The following is a 25,259-nucleotide window of genomic DNA, read 5'->3' as shown; positions in this document are numbered from 1 at the left end:
AATTATGAGTGTTTAATTATGAAATTGTCATTTAAATTATTCACCTAAGGAAAGGTTGGTTTGAAACCATGTTCATTTAAATTTTGATAACTCAGCACAGATGCATTGGGAGAGGGGCCTGTTCCAGTGCAATACTGTTCTGTGATTCTAATTTTAAGGTAGAAAGTTGTCAGATTAGATGGGTGCATGTGTTTTGGAAAACATTTCAAGTTTGAATGCAAGTTCATCTGAAATATGATATCCACTTCATTGGCCTAAATTTTTAAAAAAATGCCATGTTTTAGTTTCAGTGCAATTAACAATGTGCTCTTTTAATTATTTCATGATTGATGATTAAGACTTACGATGTGAATTCTTTAGACATATGGATGGTGAATCACTCCAAAGGTTGTGACCTAGGCGTGATGCACAAACATGACATTGGTGAGAGTGTTAGCCTGTGTTTAGCTAAGGCCCACTTGAAATAGATAGTAAAAATTTCTCCATCCCAGGACTAGTGCATGTTATGGCTTGGAGAACATGAAATAGGTATGTAGAGCCACATGACCTGCAGAAGTAATTGGGAAAAGGAAGGGAACAAAATTTGTCAGCAAGATAAATCTTGATAAATAGTTTTGGCTTGAAATGGCAGCAATTGATCTGCTGAGTTCCTTAAACACAATTTGTTTAGCATCAGCTTCCAGCACCTGCAGTTTCCTATTGTCTCCTGATGTCAGCAAGAACATTTTCACTGAAGTCTGCCACCTTCTGCACTTGACTATAATCCCAAAATAAGAACAGCATTGCCATTGTAAGGACCTTCTGTTTTTACACTTGCCATAACTCCCCCTAGCCTGGAGCTGGTAATTTTGCAGTGTCTCTGTAATCTTCGAGCTAACAAATCACACCAAAGGATTCTACTGGCAGATGAGAGTCCTGTTGATGAGTCAACCACAATAGTGTGCAAAACATCTACATAATAGCAAAAATCAAAAGTTAAATTGCCACATATAAGAAAGATTGTTAAGGCTGCACGGGAGGAGCCCTGCACAGCTCAGCAAAATAGGATCAAGAATTGTTGCAATCCTACTGTGGCAGCATATCCTTACATTTCTTTAGTGTTAGCCAAGGCTGTGGAGGTGGACAATTAAAGAAAATGTATGAAACCTAGAGAGCCTTCTCACACAATAATTTTACCAATAAACAAATCTAACCTCTATTTTACCCAACCTCAACTTCCTTTCCAACTGCTGTATTATAAACTGCCCAATAGTCAGCGAGAATTAGAGGAGCAAATCAGTAGAGAGGTAGCAGACAGCTGCAGGAAACACTTATTAACTGGGATTCCCATACTGTAAAAGGGCTGGATGGGTTGGAGTTTGTCACGTGTTTAGGAAAGTTTTCTAAATCAATATATAGATGTACGGGAATGAGACAGGACAGCTCCTCTGTGTAGAGGAGCATTTTGGGTCTAGTGATCATAATGCCATTAGTTTCAAGTTAATTATAGAGAAGGATAGGTCTGGGCTTTAGGTTAAGATTCTAAATTGGTGAAAGTCTAATATTGAGGAAATAAGAGGATCTAGAATGCATGGATTGGGATAAGTTGTTTTCAGGCAAGGATGTTGGAGGTAAGTGGAGGACCTTCAAAGTTGAAACGATGAGAGTACAGAGTTTGTATGTTCCTATCAGGATTAAAGGCAAGGTTAGCAGGCAAAGGGAACCTTGGTTTTCGAGAGATAGTGGGGATCTGGTTCAGAAGAGAGAGGTGTTTAGCAGGTATAGGCAACATGGAGCAAATGATATACTTGAGAAGTATTAAACATGCAAGAAAAATCTCAGGAAAGAAATTAGGATGGTAAAACCTAACCCCTTCCAGAACAACATCTTCCTCAAGCTGTCTGACGGGAGTATAATCAATCATTGATACTGAACCCATATTAGGGAGATGACCAGATGCTTGATCAATGACCAAGACTTTTTCCAAGGCTCTGAAGAGTGACGAGAGGTGCATGAGAAGGAAGTTAAATTGAGAAGCCCAGTAGCTGAGGTCTAGGTCTTTGTGGAATGAGTAAAAGTGGGAATGGTTAGAGAGAGCAGAGATAAGAGGTTTGAGGGACTCGCAGTGATGGGAGGTTTAAATATAGGATGACTTTTTAAAACTCCACATGTAGCTTGACTAGATCTGGAGTGGCCCAGTAGTGCAGAGGGTGATGACTGGCGTGGGCAAGTGAGCCCAATTTCAAATCCTGTATAGTCCGCAAGGAGTTTGTACGTTCCCCCTGTATCTATGTGGGTTTCCCTGAGGGTGCCAGTTTCCTCCCACAGTTCATAACATACTGGGGGTGAAGGGTAATTGGGTGGCATGGGCTTATGGGCCAAAATGGCCTGTTACCATGCTGTATGTCCAAAAAAAATTGAGAAAAAAGACACTTTGTTTGCTTTGGCAAACAGTGTAAAGGAAAATCCTAAGTATTTCGACAGGTATATTAAGAGCAAAAGGATGGTAAGGGACAAATTTGGTCCCCTTGAAAATCAGAGTGGTTGGCTTTGTATGGAGCCAAAAAAGATGGGGAAGATTTTAAATGTTTTTCTTTTCATTAGCTTTCACTCAGGAAACGGCCATAGAGTCATGGGAAGTAGTGAGGTCATGGAACCTATACAGATTAAAGAGGAGGAAGTGCTTGCTGTCTTAAAGTAAATAAGGATGGATAAAACCCCAGGGCCTGACAAAATATTCCAATGGACCTCAAGGGATGCTAGTGTAGAAATTGCAGGGGCTCTGGCAGAAATGTTTAAAATGTCCTTAGCCACGGTGTGATGCTGGAGGATCGGAGGGCTCCAAAAGTAACCCTGGAAATGATGCCAGTGAGCCTCACGTCAGTAGTAGGTAAATTATTGGAAGATGCTCTAAGAGATTGGTTGTACAATTATTTGGACTGATTAGGGATAGTCAACATGGCTTTGTGCGCAGTAGGTCATGTTTAACCAACCTTAGTTTTTTTTTGATGAGGTTACTGGGAGAGCTTATGAAGGAAAGGGTGTGGACATTGTCTACATGGACTTTAGTAAGGCCTTTGACAAGGTCCCACATGGGAGGTTAGTCAGGAAGATTCAGATACTAGGTATTGATGGTGAAGTAGTGAACAGGATTCAACAATGGCTGGACAGGAAAAGCCAGAGAGTAGAGGTGGATGATTGCTTCTCAGACTGGAGGCCTGTGACTAGTGGTGTGCCTCAGGGATTGATGCTGGGACCATTGTTGTTTGTCATCTAGATCAACGATCTGGCTGATAATGTGATAAATTGGATCAGCAAGTTTGCAGATGACACTAAGATTGGAGGTGTTGTGGACAGCAAAGAAGATTTTCAAATCTTGCAGAGGGATCTGGAAAAATTGACTGAAAAATGGTAGATGGAACTTAATGCAGACAAGTGTGAGGTGTTACATTTTGGAAGGACAAAGCAAAAAAGGGTGAGCATGGTAAATGGGCACTGAAGAATGTGGTAGAACAGAGGGATCTGGGAATACAGATACACAATTCACTGAAAGTGGCATTAAAGATGAATAGGGTTGTAAAGAGAGCTTTTGGCATATTGGCCTTCATAAATCAAGTATTGAGTATAAGTGTTGGGACGTTATGGTAAAGTTGTATGAGACATTGGAGAGGCCAAATTTGGAGGATTGTGTGCAGTTTTGGTCACCTAACTACAGGAAAGATATCAATAAGATAGAAAGAGTGGAGAGAAGATTTACTAGGATGTTGCCGGGACTTCAGGAACTGAGTTATAGGCAAAAGTTAAACAGGTTAGGACTTTTTTTCTCTGGACCATAGTTTGATGGAGGTATTTAAAATTATGAGGGGGATAGACAGAGTAAATGTAGATGGGCTTTTTCTACTGAGGGGAGACGAGATACAAATCAGAGGACATGAGTTAAGAGTGAAAAGGGAAAATTTTAGGGGAACTTTCTAAACACAGAGTGGTGGGAGTCTGGAAAGAGCTGCCAGCTGAGGTGGTGAATGCGGGCTCAATTTTAACAATTAAGAATTGAATTGCAAAGGTGGATTTTCCACAGGATCTGAGTTTTGGCTATTTATTTTGACTTGATCTGTAAAGTCTCAATTGTGTTGTTTTATATTGATTTTAAATGCTTTTAATTTTTGTATGTAGGGTTCGATTTTTATTGGGTGGTAGGCATGGTGAATTTAAGTTCATGCCTCCACCTGGTTATTCTCCTTGTTATGAAGCATTATTACCAAAGGAAAGAATGAGAATAGAACCTATCAAAGAATATAAGCATGATTTTGATGGCATTCGAAACCTCTTGGGCCCTGTACAGTCATTGTCACACACTGCATTTGCTCCGTCTCCTGTGGACACAGCGCAGGTACTTCATTAACCATTGGTTCTTTTTAAGTGGATTCAGACTTCAGCTTTTTCCATTTACAAATGTGGTAAATGTACTTGATCAGATTTTGAAGCTTTTGACAACATTAGTTTTTACCTTTTGCAGAGTCCCTCCAATCCTCTCATGGTTTGAAATTAACCCTTCAACCCCTGCTCCAATCCCATTTGCCCCATATTTGCACTAATTTTTGCAACTGTTTGACTCCCAACAACCTTGATGCTCCATGGCAGACAGCTTGCACCAACTTTTCTGTGGGTCTTTTGACAGCTTGTACTATTGAAGGCCTTTACATACTTTCCAAATTTCCTTGGTTATCTCTCGTCTAGTTTAGAGCTGAGAGGCTAGCATTAACTGTATTTGCCTTCTCTGTTCAGGTCATTATGGAATGCCCTTGGGTCCAGAGGCAGTGTAGAATGTGAAATGTTACCAGATAACTATTACCACAATCTGGCTCAAAATTTATTAAAAATACATTTCCAGCTCTTATTCTTTAAGAATAGGTTGAGTGCTATTAATATACCCAGTATAAAAATTATTGTAAATCTATTATAATGCTATAATATTTCATGAGGTCATAAAAATTGCATTTCTTGGCAACCCCTGAGCCGCCTTTTGTTAGCTGAGTAGTTCTGGGAATTGAGGGAGAAATCGCTCCAATATTTCTAAATTAATTTGTCTGATGGGTTCTAAAGACTTAATGATTATCCTTAACCTCATGATCTTATTTCAAGTTGGTAACACGAAGTTCTTGTTGATATTGTTATGAACTAACAACCATTTTAATTATTTTTGGAACTTAAGGACTTTGGTAGCACTAACACAGGAACAATAATGGAAAATTCACCATACAATGGTAAATTCAAAATAATTTTTTAAATTAAACTATTAACAACATAGTATTTAAATGAAGTGGCCACACAAAAAATAGACCCAGTAGAATTCTGTTGTCTTTTCCAAAGAGACAGTGAAATGGTCTTAGTAACACACAACAGTAGCACCAATTCTGGTTACTGTAACTCAACCCTGTCTTACATAAAATTTCAACCCCTGTCACAGGGGTTTTGACTTTTGTAGTTTCCAAACTGAACTCTTCCAAAACTGATTTCAGAATGTCTGAATTCAGTAATGTATTTCTCCAAATCATGCAACAGTTGCATCATCATCGAGGTGAGTCTCAATTCTTGGAAACCATATGACCATTAGTTTCATTTCTACCAAAATTCTGTTCCTTTTTCAAAACCATTCCATATCCATAATAACCTCTGACCTCATCTCTGTTCAAGAGGCTTTAGCTTTCATTAAAAACAGATGGCTTTCTCAGCAGTTCTCGAATAATTAACACCCACCTGAAATCCATTAGCTGTCTGTCAGGAGATGCCGAGAAGGAACACCCTTCTCAGAAAACAATGGTTCTCTATAAATGTGCTGTGACCTGTGTGTGACCCAGTACCAACCCACTACAAAATCGCTAAAAATACAGATACTATATTTTAACTCTATAATTTACTAAGATATTTTTATAAAAGAAATATAGTTTAACATTAAATTAAAGATTAACATAAATCTATTACGATGTCTTGACATAATGATTTAAGTGTTGATGAAATTTTAGTGGCTTCATTTCAGGAATTTTTTTTTTTTAATCACCAAGATTGTTCTCCCACCTCATCTGGAACGGATACGAGGGAAATTAGCTGAAAACATCCATGAACTATGGTCTGTGACAAAGATCGAGTTGGGTTGGACATATGGCACAGTAAGGAATTATTTTTAAGGACATTGCCTCAAAATATGATCTCACTATGTTGTGAAAAATGTTAATGTGTGGAATTTTATTTCTGATATGATAGTAAAAGCTTTTTATTTGTTACCCATTAACTTTCTTAATAAAAATCATCGGTCTAATCTGAAAGTTTTGTATCAGAGGAAAACCAGGTTAATAAATGTGGGAGCTAATGGAGAATCCTTAATTTCCATTGGTCTAGCCATATTAATTGAAAATAAGCTTCCACCACTCCATTCTTTGTGTATTATATGTCTTACCAAAATAGAGAAATTTCACAAGTCCTAAGCATAACCTACCCTTCAGGAACTGCTGATTTGAAACTTGGACAGCACAACTGGTGTAACGCCTTTACAGCCCCAGCGATTAGAACCAGGGTTTGAATCCCACGCTGTCTGTAAGGAGTTTGTACGTTCTCCCCATGTTGGTGTGGGTTTTCCCCAGGGCCTCCAGTTTCCTCTCACCGTTGGAAACGTACCGGGGGTGAAGCTAAATTGGGCAGCACAGACTCGTGGGCTGAAATAGCCTGTTACCGTGCTGATGTCTAAATTATTTTTTTAAGGTAAACCAGAAAATCTGCAGATGTTGGGTTCTGATGCTGTAATAAAAAGCACTGGAGAAACTCAACATGTCACACTGCACATCCAGAGGAAGCAAAAAGCTGTCAGTGTTTTGGGTTCAAGCCCACTTTTATAAACCCACCAGCTCCCACTGTTACCTTGACTACACTGCCTCCCATGCTGTCTCTTGTAAGGATTCTATTCCTTTCTCTCAATTTTTATTTTTTTTTTATTTTTTTTTTAAATTTTTTATTTTTCACACCATAAATCACATTAGCCATGATATACACTATTTCTTTTTCACACATATACAGTGACTTTTTCTCCCCCCCCCCCTTTCCTCCCAAACCACCCCCCCACCCCCCCCTCTCATCCATTTTAGGTATACAATCTAGGTTGCATTAAGCCAGTCAGACAATGTTGTCATTCAACAAAATTACACCAGAAATTCTACTGAGTCCATTCTTTTCTTTCCTTCTCCTTCCATCAACTTAGGTACTGTTTGTCCCCGGTAGGTTTTCGCTATTGTATTTAATGTAAGGCTCCTATACTTGCTCGAATATTTCAATATTATTTCTTAACCTATCTGTTATTTTTTCTAATGGAATACATTTATTCATTTAAATTTAGTAGTTTCTTCCTTTTAATTTGGTTATGTATTCCATTAATATTTAAAGACATATAGTTCAGCGTAGCCCTTTAATATATTGTTTATCTTCTCTTTCCGTTTTTCCATCATTACCTTTCCTCCTTTTCCATTTCTGTTTTCTTATTTTCAACTCTTTATAAGACAACATTCCTACAGCATTTTCCTTATTCTCCTATTTCTATCTTATTTATCCCCAATCTCCCCTTCACCTCCTGAGTTGTCCTTTATCCCTTGTCGGACAACCACATCTCCCCTCTCCATTTGGATTTGCGAATCCACTCGCAAGCGTCAACTGATTTTGCAGTGACCGCTATTTCCCCCCACCCAGCCTCCCCCAGAAAAGATTTCACTTTTCATATGTCACAAAGGTCACTCTTTTAATTCCCTCCTTATTCTCTCTATTCCATTACCTTCCCTTATTAATTCTTGTCTATACTATCTATGTTTTCCTCTAAGTACAGATACATTTATGTATGCTCATTGTCTCTATTCACTCTTATACCTCTTTACCCGCATACATATCAATCGTGATCATTTTTACTCTCATTACCCGTCTTCATCCCTCAGTCTATTTTTGTCTTTACCCACATACATATCAATCGTGATCATTTTAACTCTCATTACCCGTCTTCCTCCCTCAGTCTATTTTTGTAATTGTTCTGCAAATTTTCGTGCTTCTTCTGGATCTGAGAATAGTCTGTTTTGTTGTCCTGGAATAAATATTTTCAATACCGCTGGATGCTTTAGTATAAATTTATACCCTTTCTTCCATAAAATCGCCTTTGCTGTATTGAACTCTTTTCTCTTCTTTAGGAGTTCAAAACTTATATCTGGATAAATGAAGATTTTTTGCCCTTTATACTCCAGTGGTTTGTTGCCCTCTCTTACTTTTTCCATTGTCTTCTCCAGTACCTTTTCTCTTGTAGTATATCTTAGGAATTTTACTACAATAGATCTTGGTTTTTGTTGTGGTTGTGGTTTAGAGGCCAATACTCTATGTGCCCTTTCTATTTCCATTTCATGCTGTAGTTCTGGACATCCTAGGGTCTTAGGGATCCACTCTTTTATAAACTCCCTCATATTCTTGCCTTCTTCATCTTCCTTAAGGCCCACTATCTTTATGTTATTTCTTCTGTTATGGTTTTCCATTGTATCTATTTTTTGAGCTAGTAGTTCTTGTGTCTCTTTAGTTTTTTTATTAGATTTCTCCAATTTCTTTTTTAAGTCTTCTACCTCCATTTCTGCTGCTACTGCCCGCTCTTCCATCTTGTCCATTTTCTTTCCCATTTCTGTTAAGGTCATCTCCATTTTATTTATTTTCTCTTCTGTGTTGTTTATTCTTTTTCTTAAATCCTTAAATTCCTGTGTTTGCCATTCTTTAAATGACTCCATGTATCCTTTAATAAGAGCAAGTATATCCTTTACCTTGCCTTTCTTTTCTTCTTCTATTTCTCTGTACTCTTCCTCTTCCTCTTCTTCTTCCTCTGGGTTGGCCATCTGTTGTTTCTTTGGTGCCCTTTCCTCCTCTTCTTTCTTGTTTCTATTGTCTTCTGTGGTCTCTTCTTGCTGCAGGTGTTCTGCAGCTGTCGTTGCCGGCTGTGGAGATCGACTCCCCAGCTGGTCCCCCCTCCCGTCGGTGTGTTTTTTTTCATTCGCATCGCGCACGCGCGAAGTATCGCGCATGCGCGGTTGCGCACTTTTACTCGGCTCTGCGAGCCATTTTTGTAGTCCATTATTTACCGACCTGAGGGAGCGGGTTTCTCTCTCCGCAGCGGGCCTCTTCGGACAGGTAAGGCCTTCACCTTTTTCCTCCTTTGTCTTCTCTTCCTCTCTTCTTACCGTTGCTTTCGATTTTTCTTTTTTTGTCGCCATCTTCTTTCCACCTTTATACTCACTTTTCTGTAACTTTTATTTCTGTGCCTTTGTGTTTTCCTTTGTTTTTCCCGACTTTTCTGGAGAGGGCTGGAGTTCACCGTCCGGCCACTACTCCATCACGTGACTCCTCCCTATTCCTTTCTCTCAATTGATGTATCTCTGCTTCATTTGTTTTCAGGATGAGCCATTCCAAAACATATGATATATCCTCTTTCCTCAGAAAACATAGCTTCCCCTTTTCTGCCATTAACTCAGCCCTCATGCACATCTTCTCTATTTCCCCACATCTGCCCAGTCCACTTCACCTCCACCCCCAGATGTTGTAAGGGCAGGATTCCCCTCCATCCTGACCTACTTACTACTCCACCAACCTCCACATCTAACATATAATTCTCTGGCAGAAGGATCTTTCCCTCTTCATTTTCTTTAGGGATAGCTCCCTTGTCCATTCATCCCTTCCCACAAATTGATCTCTTGGTACCCACCCCTGAGACCACTCTTTCATCACCACTATTCAGAGTAAAAAGAGTCCATCCAAGTGAAGCAATATTTGTAAATCCATAGGTGTCATTTATTGCATCCAATGCTCATGATGCAGGATCTTCATTCCATCAGGGAGACTGGACTCATTCTGGAAGATGGATTTGTTGAGCACATTGGCTGTCCACTGCAATAGTAAGGTCCTCCCATTTCAAAATTGAGGCCACATGCAAAGTGGAGAAACAGCACTTTTTATTCCATCTTGGTTGTCTCCAACCAGATGACATCAATATTGACCTCCAATTTCTGTTAATTCCTCCCCAGGTCTCTCTCTCTCTCTCTCTCTCTCTCTCTCTCTCTTTCTCTCTCTTCCCCCCCCGCCCCACCCTTCTGTCTCCCTCCAGCTCATCATCTGCTTCCCTTCTATCAGAGAGCCATCCTTAGCTGTCAGCCCTCTCCGCTAATCACTTCTCAGTTTCTTTCTCTTTTACTCTCTGACCTGTTTCTATCTCTTGCCTGTTAGCTTGTGCTCCTTCCCCTAACCCCACCTTTTTATTCAGGGATCTGCCTAATTTACTACATTCCTGAAGGACTCAGGCCTGAATCACCAACTGCTGCTTTTTTTCTTCTAATGAATGCTGTATGGCCTGTTGAGTTTCTCCAGTACTATTGTATACTGCCAATTTAAACTGCATAGTTGCATTTTTTGTCACCATGGTATTTTCTCTTCCTTTTAATTTTTTTCATTAATCCAGTGTATTTTATGCAACTTTGAAGCTTTAGCATGTAAGACCATCATTGCATCTGTACATTGCAATAATATGAAAAGCATTCATTTATTTTGGCAGCATTGAATTTCTTTTGTGTCTGTAGCGTCTGATAGGACAATGCTAATGGTTGCTGCTACAAAGTTTTGCATTTGCTTGTCAAGTCAACAGTTGGGATATTTCCACAGACTGAGTTTACATCATGGAAACAAAGCCTTTGACCCAACACACCATGCCAAACAGTCTAATCAAGTTATTCCCATTCATCTGTGTTCACCCCATATGTTACTAAATCTTTCCTATCCATGCACCTACCTAAATGTCTTTAAAATGTTACAGTTACACCATCTCTCCACTTGTTACAGCTCATTCCATCTACCGCCACCCTTTGTGAGAGAAAGGTGCTCCTAATGTCCTTTTTAAAATCATTTCCCTCCCACCTATGTCCTCCACTTTAAGATTTCCCTACTGTGGAGGAATGGTTAGCGCAACTGTATTACAGCACTAGCGACCTTGGATTCAATCCAGTACTGTCTGTAAGTTTATGTTCTCCCTGTGACGAGTCTGGGTTTTCTGAATGCCCTGGTTTCCTCCCCCTCCAAAATAATTGGAGTTGGTGGCTTAACTGGGTGTAATTGAAGAGGCACAGGTTTCATGGGCTGGAAGGGCCTTCTACTGTGCTGTATCTTTAAAAATGTTTTTGAGATTATGGTTTTTCACCTTATCTATGCTACTCATGAGTTACAAACCTCCAAGGTCTCCGCTCGGCCTCCTACACTCCAAGGTGAAAAGTCCTATCCAATACAGCCTCTTATAATTCAAACGCAACAGTCCTGGTAACGTTCTTGTGAATATTATTTTTTTATTAATCACATCTTTTCTATAGCTGGTTGGCCAGAACTCTGCACCTCAATGTCTTAGACAGGTGTAACATGACCTCCCTGCTCTCATACTCAATGCCCAAATTGAGGAAGCAGTGTGTCGAATCTCTTTTTCCACTATTGTGGAGCTATGTACCTGTAACCCAAAGTCTCTCTGTTCAGTAACATTTTTCAGGGCCTTGTCTTTCACTATTTAAGTTCTGGCCTGGTTTAACTGGCCAAAGTGCAACATCTCACACTTGTCAGAGTTTAAATTCTCTCTAATGCTCCTTGGCCCACATTCTGAGTTCATCTAATCCTGCTGTAAAATAAAACATTACAGCACAGCACAGGCCCTTCAGTCCTCAGTCTTATGCCAACCTATATATTCCTACCAAAAAAAAGAAACCTTTCCTATCTCATAACCCTCTATTTTTCTTTCATCCATGCGCCTGCCTAAAAGTTCCTTAAATGGCCCCAATATTTCAGCCTTCACCATCACTCCTGGCAAAGCATTCCAGGCATCCACAACTCAGTGTATATATAAAAAAATGCCCCCGATGTCTCCCCTAAACTTCTCCCACCCCCCCCCCTCCCCACCCCTTCACTGTAATGTGGTCTCACAAGAGATTTGTAGAGTTGCAACATGACCTCTCAATTCTTGAAAGCAATCCCTGACAAATGAATTTCAGCATCGCATATGCCTTTTTAACTATCCTATCAACCTGCACAGTGACCTTGAGAGATGTATGGATTTGGACCCCAAGGACCCTGAAGTGCAAATGTAGCAAGTCACTTGGCACACTTTTAAACATCAGTGCCCATATTCTTTTTGTTGGCACCAGTTCCTATTCATTGCATTACTAAGATGATTTACTCAGAACATTTAGGTTGAATATAAGAAAAACAGGGATAAAGTACATCAGCAATTTGATGAAAATATGGGAAGAGCTTGTTTTATGGAGCGGATCTTCCAGACGACATCCCACTTGCAGCTTGTGAGAATTCAAAGAAGCCGCACCTTTTGCAATTTCATCATTTGAATTTGAAATCATCGAAAGTTTAAGCAGACGAGAGAGAGGGGAACTGTTCGGGTTGGCAGACGAGAGAGGGGGGAACTGGTCGGGTTGGCAGACGAGAGAGAGGGGAACTGTTCGGGTTGGCAGACGAGAGAGAGAGGGGAACTGTTCGGGTTGGCAGACGAGAGAGGGGGGAGCTGTTCGGGTTGGCAGACGAGAGAGAGGGGAACTGTTCGGGTTGGCCAACGAGAGAGAGGAACTGTTCGGGTTGGCCGCAGAATTAACGAGTAAAAGATTGAGATACTGAGCATTACAGCGCTGTACAAACCCTTCATCTTACGATGTGCCAAATGAAATAATCCTACTCCATCATAAATCTAACCTTTCCAACCTCACAGTCCATAACCCTCTTATTTTATTTATATCCAGGTGCCTCATCACCTGTTTCACTGCCCAATATAGCAACAAATTTGGTGTCATCTTCAAACTTATTAACCATATTCACTATATAGTCATTCATGTAGACAGTGAGCCCAGCACTGATTCTTGCAGTACACCACTAGTCACAGGCATCCAATTTGAATGACAACTCGCGACTATTACCCTCTGACCTCAAATTAATTCTCTATCTAATTGGCCAGCTCACCCTGGATTTCATGTAATCTGAGTGCAACACCAAAGTCTGCAATGCTGATCTGATTTTTCAGGCCAGCTTAACATATGTGACTTAATCAAAGGCCTTGCTAAAGTTTGTCTGGACAATCATGTTTGTGAGATGCTATTTCTCCAAGACAAAGTCATGCTGACTATCCCTAATCAGTTATTGCCTTTCTAAATGCAAGTAGATTCTCTCCAGTAACTTACCCTTGCCTGCTGTTCAGCTCACTGGCTTGTCGTTCCCTGGCTTTTCAATGCAGCCTTTATTTTAAGTAAAGGCACATCATTATTTTTGATTGGGGAAGATGCAGGAACTAGAGGCCATTTGGTTGCAAAGAGAGTTGAGCTGCGACCTCAGAGCCTGAATAAATACAAAACGCGGAGCAACTCAGCTGGTCAAAGGGATAACAGACGGGGAGCTGTGAGAAAGAATCCCACAGCTCTCCCTTCGGAGAACTTCTTCAGGGTAGGCACTCCTCGAAGAGATTTTGCAGTAGACAGGAGTATTACATGAAAGTCTGCAGACACTGTGGTTCAAGTGAAAACACAATGCCGGAGAAACTCAGCTGGTCAATCTGTAGACTTTTGCGCTTCACTTTTACCTCCGAGCCAGAGAGTGGGTTTAATCCTAACCCTCCAGCACTGTGTGGAATTTCCCTGTGGGTTTCCTTTGGTGCTCCTGTTCTACCTTTTCAGAAATGGGCAGATTGATCGGTTAACTGACCACTGTATATTCTCAATAGTAGTTAACCTGTATCTGATTTGCATGATTTTCAAATTATACGTGTGTGTGTGTAGTCAGATCTCTGAGAGTCGATGGGAATTTTGGGAGAAGAAAATAAGTGTGGGTAGAATCATTTTAAACATGAGTATCAACTTGTTGGACCAAAGTCCTGTTTTACACTCAGGGATGAATCATTCTGCTTTGTTTCTACCTTTAGATCCGAGATGACAACAAGAAACTGCATCCTTGTCTTGTGGAATTTAATAGATTACCTGAACCAGAGAGAAACTACAACTTACAAATGTCGGGTGAAACTCTTAAGTAAGTACCATCCAATTCCTGTGACACTGTTTCAGCTTCACAGACTTAATGAATGGCCACTTTTGTGATCGTGTCTCTGCAGAACCCTGCTGGCGTTGGGCTGCCACGTCGGAATGGCCGATGAAAAGGCAGAAGAAAATCTGAAGAAGATCAAATTGGCCAAACCGTACGTTTCATCTCTTCTCCTCCAGAGGCGGGAATCAGTCTGTGTAATGAAATAATGTGTAACCAGCAGCAATGAAGGCGGTGTCTTCCAGTCAATCCATAATGGAGGCTCAAAAAGTACGAAGAGAATTAAATCCCTGGGGTTTCATCAAGTGTGAGGGCGGTGTCTTCCAGTCAATCCATAATGGAGGCTCAAAAAGTACGAAGAGAATTAAATCCCTGGGGTTTCATCAAGTGTGAGGGCGGTGTCTTCCAGTCAATCCATAATGGAGGCTCAAAAAGTACGAAGAGAATTAAATCCCTGGGGTTTCATCAAGTGTGAGGGCGGTGTCTTCCAGTCAATCCATAATGGAGGCTCAAAAAGTACGAAGAGAATTAAATCCCTGGGGTTTCATCAAGTGTGAGGGCGGTGTCTTCCAGTCAATCCATAATGGAGGCTCAAAAAGTACGAAGAGAATTAAATCCCTGGGGTTTCATCAAGTGTGAGGGCGGTGTCTTCCAGTCAATCCATAATGGAGGCTCAAAAAGTACGAAGAGCATTAAATCCCTGGGGTTTCATCAAGTGTGAGGGCGGTGTCTTCCAGTCAATCCATAATGGATGCTTAAAACATGCAAAGAGCATTAAATCCCTGGGGCTTCATCAAGTGTGAGAGTGGTGTCTTCCAGTCAATCCGCAATGGAGGTTCAAACGTACAAAGAGAAATAAATCACTGGGGCTTCATCAAGTATGAGGGCAGTGTCTTCCAGTCAATCCGAAATGGAGGCTCAAACGTGTAAAGAGAATTAAATCCCTGGGGCTTCATCAAGCGTGTGGGTGGTGTCTTCCAGTCAATCTGTAATGGAGGCTTCAAATGTGCAAAGACAATTAAATCCCTGGGGCTTCATCAAATGTGTCCAAAGGGAAGCAAAGCTGCCAGAAGAGATTTAGATCATCATTGTGCATGGTCAGGTGCCGGAAGAATGGAGGGCATCTAATTTATCTTTATTTGAAAGAGTCTGCAAGGATAAGACATGGAATTACAGGTCAAAGAAGGCAGGATGTCGGTTGTAGCTAAGTTACTGAAGATGATTCTGAGAGCAGGTGACTGGAGTAACTTTTCTCTCTCTGACTAAGTGGTGCAGGGCAAGGCTAATAGAGAATTTTTGCCAGTTTTATGGCAGACTTGAGGAAATTTTGTGTAATGTGACATTCTGTTTAATTACATGACAATAAATATGATGTGAAAATTAGTAAAAATACAGAAATTCTGGAGGATCTCAGTTGGTCTTGTGGGGTCCATAGGAGGGAAAGATATATTACTGACATTTCGGCCAGAGCCCTTCTTCAGTGTGTAAGGAAAAAGGAGTCAGTCATCGGAATTAAAAACTGGGGAGAGAAAGGGAGAAGAATGGGAGGGGGAGGAGTCCAGACCAACAGCTAAAAGGTGTTAATTGGATATGATAAGAGGAGAGGTGAGAATTAATTTTGGCTCTGTGAAAGAAGATGGATGGAAGAGAGAGACAAAGTAGAGGAAAGGAGAACGGGGGAAGAAGATTGGGGGGTGGGAGGAAGATTTTAATAGAAACTGGAGGGTGCCCAGATGGAAGATGAGAAGTTGCTCCTCCAATTTGTGATGGTGGCAGTTCATGAGACCATGGATGGATAGGAGGGTAAGATTATATATATATATATATATGGGTGGCCATTGGAAAATCCAACTATTGCATAGACAGAGCAGAAGTACTCAGCGAAAGGATCTCCCAGTCTGCATCCATTCTCTCCAATGTAGAGCAGACCACAATGGGAGTACCAGATGAAGTAGATGACCCCGGCAGAGTCGCAAGTGGTATTGCTTCACTTGGAAGGACTGCTGTTTGGAGCCCCGAATTCTGGGGAGAGGAGGTGTGAGCACATGTGCAGCGTCGCCTCCAGTCATATGTAGGTTCCAAGAAGACAATTGGTGGGGAAAGAGGAATGGATGTGGGAGTCACGGAGGGAACGGATCCTACAGAAGGCCGAGAGGGGAATATGAGGAAAGACTGGTCTCTCTGTTAATCCCTCATTCAACAATGTTCTAAAATGGCCACCTCTGCTTGACCTTTTTTATTGGCCTGCTGCTAATTAATCAATTAATTATAAACCAATAGTTTGCAGATGTGCCATTTCTGGGTTTCTGTTCAGTGAAACACAGAGACAAGTCCAGAGACCCACCTCCCTTGCTCTGACTCTTGTCTCCTAGTCAGTGAACATTGGAAATTCTACATTTTTTTTTACATTTCATAGATGCTGCCAACACCACTGAATGTTTCCAACGTCTGTTTTGTTGCTAATAAAACTTTAAACTTTAGTTTCAGTTCAGTTTTCAATGAGAATTGTAACCTTCTGTCATAGGTACCTTATGGCAAGTGGATATAAACCTGCTCCACTTGACCTTTCCCATGTAAAACTTACTCCAGCTCAAAACACTCTGGTGGACAAACTGGCTGAAAATGGTCATAATGTGTGGGCAAGAGATCGCATCCGGCAGGGGTGGACATACAGTATTTTGCAGGTAAGCAACAGATATTTTACTTTTGAGACTTGATGCAGTCAGAATGTCAGTCAGGGCTGAAGTATACTCCTCCTGCAGGATGTGGATATCAGGGAAACTTCCATTCTCCACAGTGACTACCTCTTTGTGAAGTGCATTGAATTCCTTACTGAATGCCTCAAGGAATTGGAGCTGGACTTGGATGACGCAGCATCAAGTATGAGGCTGAGGAGGTCAAGGATTGCAACTCTGTGGTCAACATCCAGGCTATAAGTCGTTGGATGACCACCAGGAAAAGTAAAGGGAACAGGCAGACCGTGCAGAGTGCCCCTGTTGGAAGGTGGGGTTAACCTTATAGTAGCAGCAGCAATCAAATCAGTGGTTCTACAACTGGCTCTAAAGCTCATCTAGGAAGGTTTAAATCAGATTTATGGGGAGGGGGAATGGATGTTTCTATGACCCCATGCAAGACTCCTGCATGGTGTATTAATTCCCTGTGCAAGGGTCAAGGATGTCTCTCAGCAGACACTGAGTGAGGATAATGAGTAGCCAGAGGGTGTGCCCTATATTGGAAGCAATGACATTGGTAAGAAGGGAGATGTCGTGCTGCAGAGTCATTTGAAAGAGTTACGCAGGCCAAACATCTTACTAAAATCCATAAACATTACGTCCATTGCCTTAACTTCATCAATCTCTTTTGATGCCCCCTTGAGAAACAGGCTCATGAGGCACAACCTGACACTCAAAGCCATGCTGAGTATTAAGATTGTGCATCAAGGTAGCTATGGTTTCCCATGACAGGGGAGTTGAGGTCAAGAGGGCATAATTTCAGGTCGTCAATTTGAAACAGGGGTGAGGAAAAATTTCTTTAGCCAGAGGGTCGTGAGTCTGAAACTTGTTGCCACAGGAAGCTGTGGAAAGGAGGTCTTTGGGTATATTTAAGGCAGTGATTGACAGGTATTTGTTTAGTCAAGGCATCAAGGGTTACGGAGAGAAGACTGGGGAGTGGGGATGAATGTGAGGATTGATCACCTCATGATAGAATGGTTGAGTAGACTCATCGGGCTGATTGGCCTACTTCTGCTCCTATATCTTGTGATCTATAAATGCTCGTAAATCCTGTCCCAAAGAATCCTCTCTAATAGATTGCCCACCACTGACATAAAATTAACTGGTCTCTAATTCCCATGATTTTTCCTCTGGACTTTTTTAAGCAAGAGAACTACATTTGCCATTTTCCAATCCTCTAGTGCCCAGGGAGGACACAAATATCAACAATCTCTCCTTCACTTTCTATAATAACATGGGGTGCATCATGTCCGGTCCCAGGGACGTCTGTCTGAATATTTTTTAAGAAGATCCAGCACTTCCTCATTCTTAACCTCAACGTGCTCCAACACATCAGCTTGTTCTACACTGACCTCAACATTCATCAACGTTCCTCGTGCTGGGAACACTGAAGCAAAGGATTCATTTAGGACCTCCCCTACATCCTCTGCCACTGGCACACATTCCACCTTTTCTCCCAAAGCAGTCCTACCCTCACTGGCTATCCTTCTGTTCTTCATCTACATGAAGAATGCCTTATGATTTTGCTAAATCCTACTTGCCAAGGTCTTTTCATACCCACTTCCAGCTCTGCTGTCTTGTCCCTTTTTCCTACTATATAATTCTCATGCATACTTCCTCACTGCTGCTTTCTAAACCTCCTTCCTCTTGACGAGCAGTACTACTTCTCTTGTCAACTATGGCTCCTTTACACTACCATCTTTTCCCTGACTCAGTGGGTCAAGCCTATGCAGAATCCATCGGCGATGATCCCTCAACATCCTCTACATTTCTGCTGTGCACTTCCCTGAGAATATTTGTCTCCCATTTACTGACTTGAGTTACTGCTTTATTCCATGGTAATAAGCTCTTTTCCAACTTAACACTTCACCATTTTGACTACTCCTATCCTTATCTACGCCCAAGCTTAAAGGCTAGGGAAATGTCAGCACTGTTTCCGAAATGATCACCCACTGAGAAGTCATTCACCAGACAAGATTCATTGCCTAGTACGAGATCCAGCAACACCTCTCCTCCTGTAAGCTTGTTCACATACTGTGTCAACAATTCTTCTTGGCCACATCTGACAAATACTGCCTCATCTGAACTTTTTGCACTAAAGAATTTCCTGTTAATATTGGGGAACTACCCTGTTATTTTTGCACCTTTCCAAAATCTGCCTAATTATCTGCTCCTTAGTATCTTGGTGTCTATTTGAAGACCTATAGAATACTCCCAGTAAAATTATTGCTCTCTTCTGGTTTCTGTCTTCCACCTACAATAACTCTATAGACAATCCCTCCATATCTTCGACCATAATACTCTCCCTGATTAGCAATGTCACTACCTCCCTCTTTTACCTCCCTCCTAATCTCTTTTTAAATGTATGATCCCAGGAACATGCATCAGCTAATCCTGTCATTGCATCAGCCAAGTTTATTTATCATCCGGTTGTACCAGTCTAACCTGATGAAGCAGCATTCTCTTGTCCATGGTGCAATCACACGTCTAGACATAACATACATGCAGGCACACAATATATATATATATATATATATATATATAAATAATTTCTCACTGCCCATGGGAAGAAACTGTTCCTCAGCCTGGTGGTTCTGGCACTATTACTTCAGTATCTCTTTACCGACGGGAATAGCTGTAAAATGCTGCATGCAGAATAGTAGCCTGCAAGAAAATGTCACAACTTCTGATATTGATACTCTTGAATATTTTACTTTCCATTTCACTCTCACTTTTACCCCTGTCCAGTGTGATAGCCCACCACACACTCAGCATGGCCCTGCCAAAGGATACTGTAGAAGTAGGCGCAATTCTAACATTCAGAAGACATTTGGGTCAGATATGGATAAAATGCGGCTAATGTGATGAGCCCAGAAGGTCAGTTTGGTCAGCGTGGAGGAGTTGAGCCTGTTTCATAACTCTGCTTTGATCTCTCCCACATTCAGCAATCACTCATCTCTTTTAAACCCTCCGTTTTCTATTTATGATAGTTCGTCGTCTCTTTTTATCCTTCTCCAATCCCTACTCCTCACAGTCCACCCCAACTAAATCTCCTGATTACAATTTACCTGATTTCTATCATTTACAAAACTTTAGCAGGTGCCATTATTAATGTTATTGCACAAGACATTCCTCAGCTATAATCTGGTCCTTTTTGTAATTCTGGCCCTGCTAGGACCACTGTCTACCAACCCTCATTGTAGATTTGGTCCAAACATGAACAAAAGAGCTTAATTATCCTGGAGAGGTAAGATTTTGACATCATTGCAGTATTTGATTGAATGTGGCTTTCATGAGTTTATTGAACTTTGTGGGAATTCAGGGATGTATTCTTCTCTTGCTAGAATTATTATTGTATCAAGAATGGTTGATGTTGTTGGTGACAGATCACTTCTCAGCCACATCATTTTTGGCTAGCTCATTGAGGACAATTCTGGTAGGGGATGAAGAAATATTATAAAATACTGCAATGTTTAGGAATCTAATATATAAATCAATTTGAAATCGGATAAAATAGACTTTATTTTCTGAAAATTGTGACGGCCCGTTTGGCGTAGCAGTTAACGCAATGCCTTTACAGCACCAGTGAATCCCCCACTGTCTGTAAGGAGTTTGTATGATCTCTCTGTCTGCATGGGTTTTCCCCAGGTGCTCTGGTTTTCCCCCCACTGGGGTGTAGGTTAATTGGGTGGCATGGACTCATGGGCCAAAATGGCCTGTTACTGTGCTATATGTCTCAATTTTGAAAAGTAGTTTCCTTTTGTGCTAACAGGACATAATGAATAAGAGGAATCCCCGCCTTGTACCATATAATCTTCTGGATGAGCGTACAAAGAAAACAAATCGAAACAGTTTGTGTGAAGCTGTCCGTACACTGATTGGTTATGGCTACAATATTGAACCACCAGATCAAGAAACCAGTATGTAACCATAAATCTTTTATCAGAATGGCAGTCTAGCATGAGTAATGATTTGCTAATAACAACATTGACAAGATATTATACCACATTGTTTGAAAGGGAGAACTATGTGTTGTAATTGCCAGATATGGAAGCTAGTGAAGACCCGTGAGTTTGTGTGCACCTATGACTGGTGAAACTGTGTTTTGAGGAACCTTGTGTGCAAATTGCTGAATTGGAGTTATGATTGATCAATACTTTAAAAGCTTGCTCAAGGAGGCATCATTACCTCTCAGATTAGGTGAACAAGCCACCTTGTTCATTTCTCCCCCTGATCTGCTAAGTCCCTCCACTTTCTTGTTGTTCACTCAAGATTATAGGAACTGCAGCCTCATGTATCTCAATATACATATTTATTTAGCTGTCAGTGGACATGACTGTAAATTTGGCAGGAATGGAGAATCCAGATGATATGGCAAAGGTGGGAGCTGGAGGAATGCTGTGGGTTTGGCAGTAACCATGGGCAGAAATAGTCAGTTGACATTTTGGGTCAAGACTAAACTGAAAAAGGGAGATTTCAGCAATATTAAGGGGAGGGTTGAATAGGTTGTACTGGACAGAGGGTGTGAGAGATGGGAGGTAGAGGAAAGGGCATCTGCAGGTTTGTTGGAAGTGTGTTTGAAAAATTAGAGAGAAAAGATTGGTTAAAGAAGAGATGTAAACAATGGAACGTGGTAGAGATGGAGGTTACCAAAAATGAGAAAAATATCATTGGGTTTAAGGCTGTCCAGGAGAAATATGGTATGTTCTTCCTCAACTTTGTTTGGCCTCATCTTGGCAATGGAACAGACACATCTGAGTGGGAATGGAGAATGGAATTGAAGTGATTGCCTACTGGGAGTTTAAGTTCAGACCTAAAAAGCGAACCCAGGTATTCAGTGTAGTAGTCACCCAACCTGTGCTGGTTTCACCAATGTAGAGGAAGTCACCCTGAGTGCCATAGATTAGGTTACACAATGTGCAGATAAAGCTCTGCCTCACGTGAAAAATCTGCCTGGCCCTGATGAAAGTGAAGGTGAAGTTGTATGGACAAGTTTTACACATTATGTGATTGCATTGCTGAAGGAGGTGAAAGAGTGGACCAAGGACTGATTTCTGTGAAAACTGGATAGGGGAGGGAAAGATGAGGCTGGTGGTGGAACCACACTGAACTTGGCAGAAGTATCAGATGATAATGTGTCTGATGCGGAGGCTGATGGGGTGGAAAGGAAGGACCAAAGGGTCACTGTTACACTGATCATTTCTACCAGTGGGTCCTCACAGACACACTGAGTTCCTTTAGCAACTCTTCGTTCAAGATTCCAGCATCCACAGTTTTTGTTTCTCTTGGGAAAAATTAAAATTGGAAGTAAAGAATTGGTTGATATATCAAATAATATTTTGAATTAATCTTCACTGGAGAAAATGCAATAAATATATTAGAGGGCAATACTTGTTAAAATGGCCTTGCATTGGGTCCATGCCTTTTTTAAGCAAAACTCTCAGATTTCACATATGTGACCAAAGTTAATGGATCACATGCATAAAATGGGACAGCATGGTTAGTGTAGGGGTTAGCGCAACATTGTTAAAGGACCAGCGATTGGGACTGGGGTTCGAATCCCATGCTGTCTGTAAGGAATTTGTATGTTTTCTCCGTGTCTGAGTGGGTTTTCCCTGGGGGCTCCGATTTCCTCCTACCGTTCAAAATGTTCTGGGAGTGTTGGTCAATTGGATGTAATTGGGCGGCACTATCTCATTGGCCAAAATGGCTTGTAACCGAGCTGTATGTCTAAAATTAAATTTTAAAAATTTAATTTAAATTTAAAACTTAATTTGCTTGATAAAGATTTACTTGAGGGCATTTTTAACAAAGCCTTCAATCTCCTTTATAGATTTTGCATGGGAAGCCAGAAGGGAGGGAATTAAATAATTGCCATTTTTGTATGTTTGGGTGGTTAATATTAAATTTTAATTCTGCATATTTTTGTTTTCTTGTATTAGGTGCCCATACCACAGGTAAAGGCCGCAGTGACAAAGTACGTCTGTTTCGAGCTGAGAAGTCCTATGCAGTGAAGAGTGGAAAGTGGTATTTTGAGTTTGAAGCTGTGACAGTGGGAGAAATGAGGGTAGGATGGGCACGACCTGACTGTAGGCCTGATGTACCATTGGGTGCAGATGACCTTGCCTTTGTGTTTAATGGATTTAAGGTTTGTTCTATTCCTTTTTCTCAAAATTAATTATTAATATAAAATTAGAAAATAACGAATCTTGCTACTCCTATTGACAAAGATTGTGTAATAAAAAAGACAAAGCTCTGTGGTGGTACACCACCAGACCACTGTAGGGGGCAACACCTGTACCTGCAGGATTGTACCGCCGGCCTACTGCAGAGGGCAACCTCTGTACCTGCAGGAGTGTAAGGGGACAGGACAACACCTGGCTAGCAGTCAGTCAGTCTGAAGGGATCAAGCCCCACCTGGTTGGGTGTCAATCACCCTCCGGGATATAAGCCTGCACCGGCCTCCCGAAGCTCACTCAGAGTTACTGGAGCTACATCCAGCCTGGCTCTGTGGAAGTCTTTGTGGATTAAAGCCTGTTGTACAGTCTGATTCTGGCTAACAGCGCACCACAAGCTCATTGTTGATTTAAAAAAAATTTAAGTAGTTTTGAACACTTTAGAGTACTATACTGTGACTGATATTCAAACAAATTAGATTGAAGTAAAACAATACAAAGATGAGCTGTGAAAAATACAGAAAGATAAATAAGAGGAATGTAGTTGATAAAGATATGTAAGTATGACTGAGTGTGCATGTAACCAAAATCAGACATGTGCTTCTTTGAAAGTTTGCTTCAAAAATGGAACTTCCAAGAGGTATATAAATTGAAAGAAGTAAGCTGTTAAACATTAGACCAAATTGCTCTGTAAATAGAAAGGTTTAGGAAACATTGGGGAAGGTTCAAAATCAGATTTAGCAAAATTATAAAAGAAATAATAGATTTTGCCTGTCAAGATTTTGCTTGTCAGGAAATGTTGTAAAAGTTGAAAGGTTTTTTAAAATCTAACAAAGGGTGATTTGACTTGAGTCTTTTAAGATACAGTACAACTCTGATCACCCGAAATGGTTGGGACCGGGCCTATTTCGGATAAATGTTTTTTCGGAGAACTGGTCATTTTTTAACAACAGCCTAGTAGCAACAACAAATCACTTGAAACAGTGTTTAAGCAACAAAAAACAAGGGAAAGCTTTTTAAGCATTAAAATAATGTTAATTTTCACCAAGAAAATGCTGGCCACTGCCGATCACCAAAAGAAATCCACCGAGGCCCCGCTCATGCCAGGATCCCAAGATCTGCCCTGCTGCTGAGAGCCTGAGGTCTGCTGCTGACATCGGGGTCGGTTCATCTCCGAAAATATTTCAGAAAAATGAGGATTTTGGAGAATACAATTTCAGATGATCTGAGTTGTACAGCAATAATAGTTCTTCCAAAGTAGTTGGATTATCTTCATGATTGTTCTTTGTGCTACACCATCCAATGTTATTGAAAAACAAACTGTGAAGGAAAATTGAGGATCTTGCACATAGGTCAGAAACCCAATGTTTTTCAATCCAGAATTTTCTGCAGGACTGACACTTCTTGCACATGTAATTTAGAACTGTGCAATGGTTGCCAATAACACACGACATAATGTGCAGGCTCTTTTTGTTGAAGTGTGGTTCTGATGGGCCTTTGAAGCAGATATCAGAGGCTGATTGAACATGTAGATTGGAGTGAGCTCAAGGAAACCTTTTGAGCAGAGGTTGGAGTGAGGTTCCCTCTAACTAATTTGGCTCTCCTTTGAGCTCTCCAATCCTCCCACCATACCACAGAGAATATTTGAGATATTAAAATCTGGAGCATCTTGTCACAAGGATGAGATGAGGTGAATAGCAGAAATGTTTTGAAGAGAAAGCTGAATCAAATAGGGAAGAGGGTAGGATACTAGCATTAGTTTAAAAAAGAGTTGGGAGGCGTGTGGCCAATATTTTTAATAAATACATGTGTGTCGTGCTGATGGACTTGTTTCTTTGCTGTAAATTCTTTGATACCATTTTGTTTATAAATCACAGTGCTCCAAAAGTTTTCAGCTTTAAATGTAATTTGGAAGCTCTGTTGAGCTATTTGTTAGTTTGCCAAAAGCACTTATTCACTGAGCTTGATGCTGGATGTAAACATTGGTATCCATTGTACCCCAGGGTCAGCGCTGGCATGTAGGCAGCGAACCGTTTGGACGGGCCTGGCAATCAGGTGATGTTGTTGGTTGCATGATTGACCTTAGTGAAATGCACATCATGTTCACACTTAATGGAGAGATGCTCATCCGAGATTCTGGTTCTGAATTGGCCTTCAAGGACATTGAAGTAGGCGATGGTAAGTACTTGGAGCGATTTTAATAAATGTGTGAAAGCATTTATTCCTGCAATTTCAGAGGGCCTCTCTAATCACA

At 40.9% G+C, this 25,259-nt stretch overlaps 1 protein-coding gene across 11 annotated transcripts in view; it reads left to right on the top strand.

Annotated features, from left to right (window-relative positions):
• The window catches only part of LOC138748799 (ryanodine receptor 1-like), a 394,433-nt gene that overhangs the window by 87,912 nt on the left and 281,262 nt on the right, over positions 1–25,259 (top strand). For all 11 annotated transcript variants that reach the window (XM_069909562.1, XM_069909560.1, XM_069909558.1 and 8 more), the window contains 8 exons: positions 4,153–4,369; positions 6,042–6,146; positions 13,982–14,085; positions 14,168–14,251; positions 16,622–16,781; positions 20,602–20,749; positions 22,772–22,977; positions 25,009–25,183. In XM_069909562.1, coding sequence (XP_069765663.1) covers positions 4,153–4,369; positions 6,042–6,146; positions 13,982–14,085; positions 14,168–14,251; positions 16,622–16,781; positions 20,602–20,749; positions 22,772–22,977; positions 25,009–25,183 — 1,199 coding nt within the window. The remainder of the gene's footprint in view (positions 1–4,152; positions 4,370–6,041; positions 6,147–13,981; positions 14,086–14,167; positions 14,252–16,621; positions 16,782–20,601; positions 20,750–22,771; positions 22,978–25,008; positions 25,184–25,259) is intronic.

Source organism: Narcine bancroftii, chromosome 13 (assembly GCF_036971445.1).
Source record: "Narcine bancroftii isolate sNarBan1 chromosome 13, sNarBan1.hap1, whole genome shotgun sequence".
Taxonomy (NCBI): domain Eukaryota; kingdom Metazoa; phylum Chordata; class Chondrichthyes; order Torpediniformes; family Narcinidae; genus Narcine; species Narcine bancroftii.
This window is presented reverse-complemented; position numbering and strand designations above follow the sequence as displayed.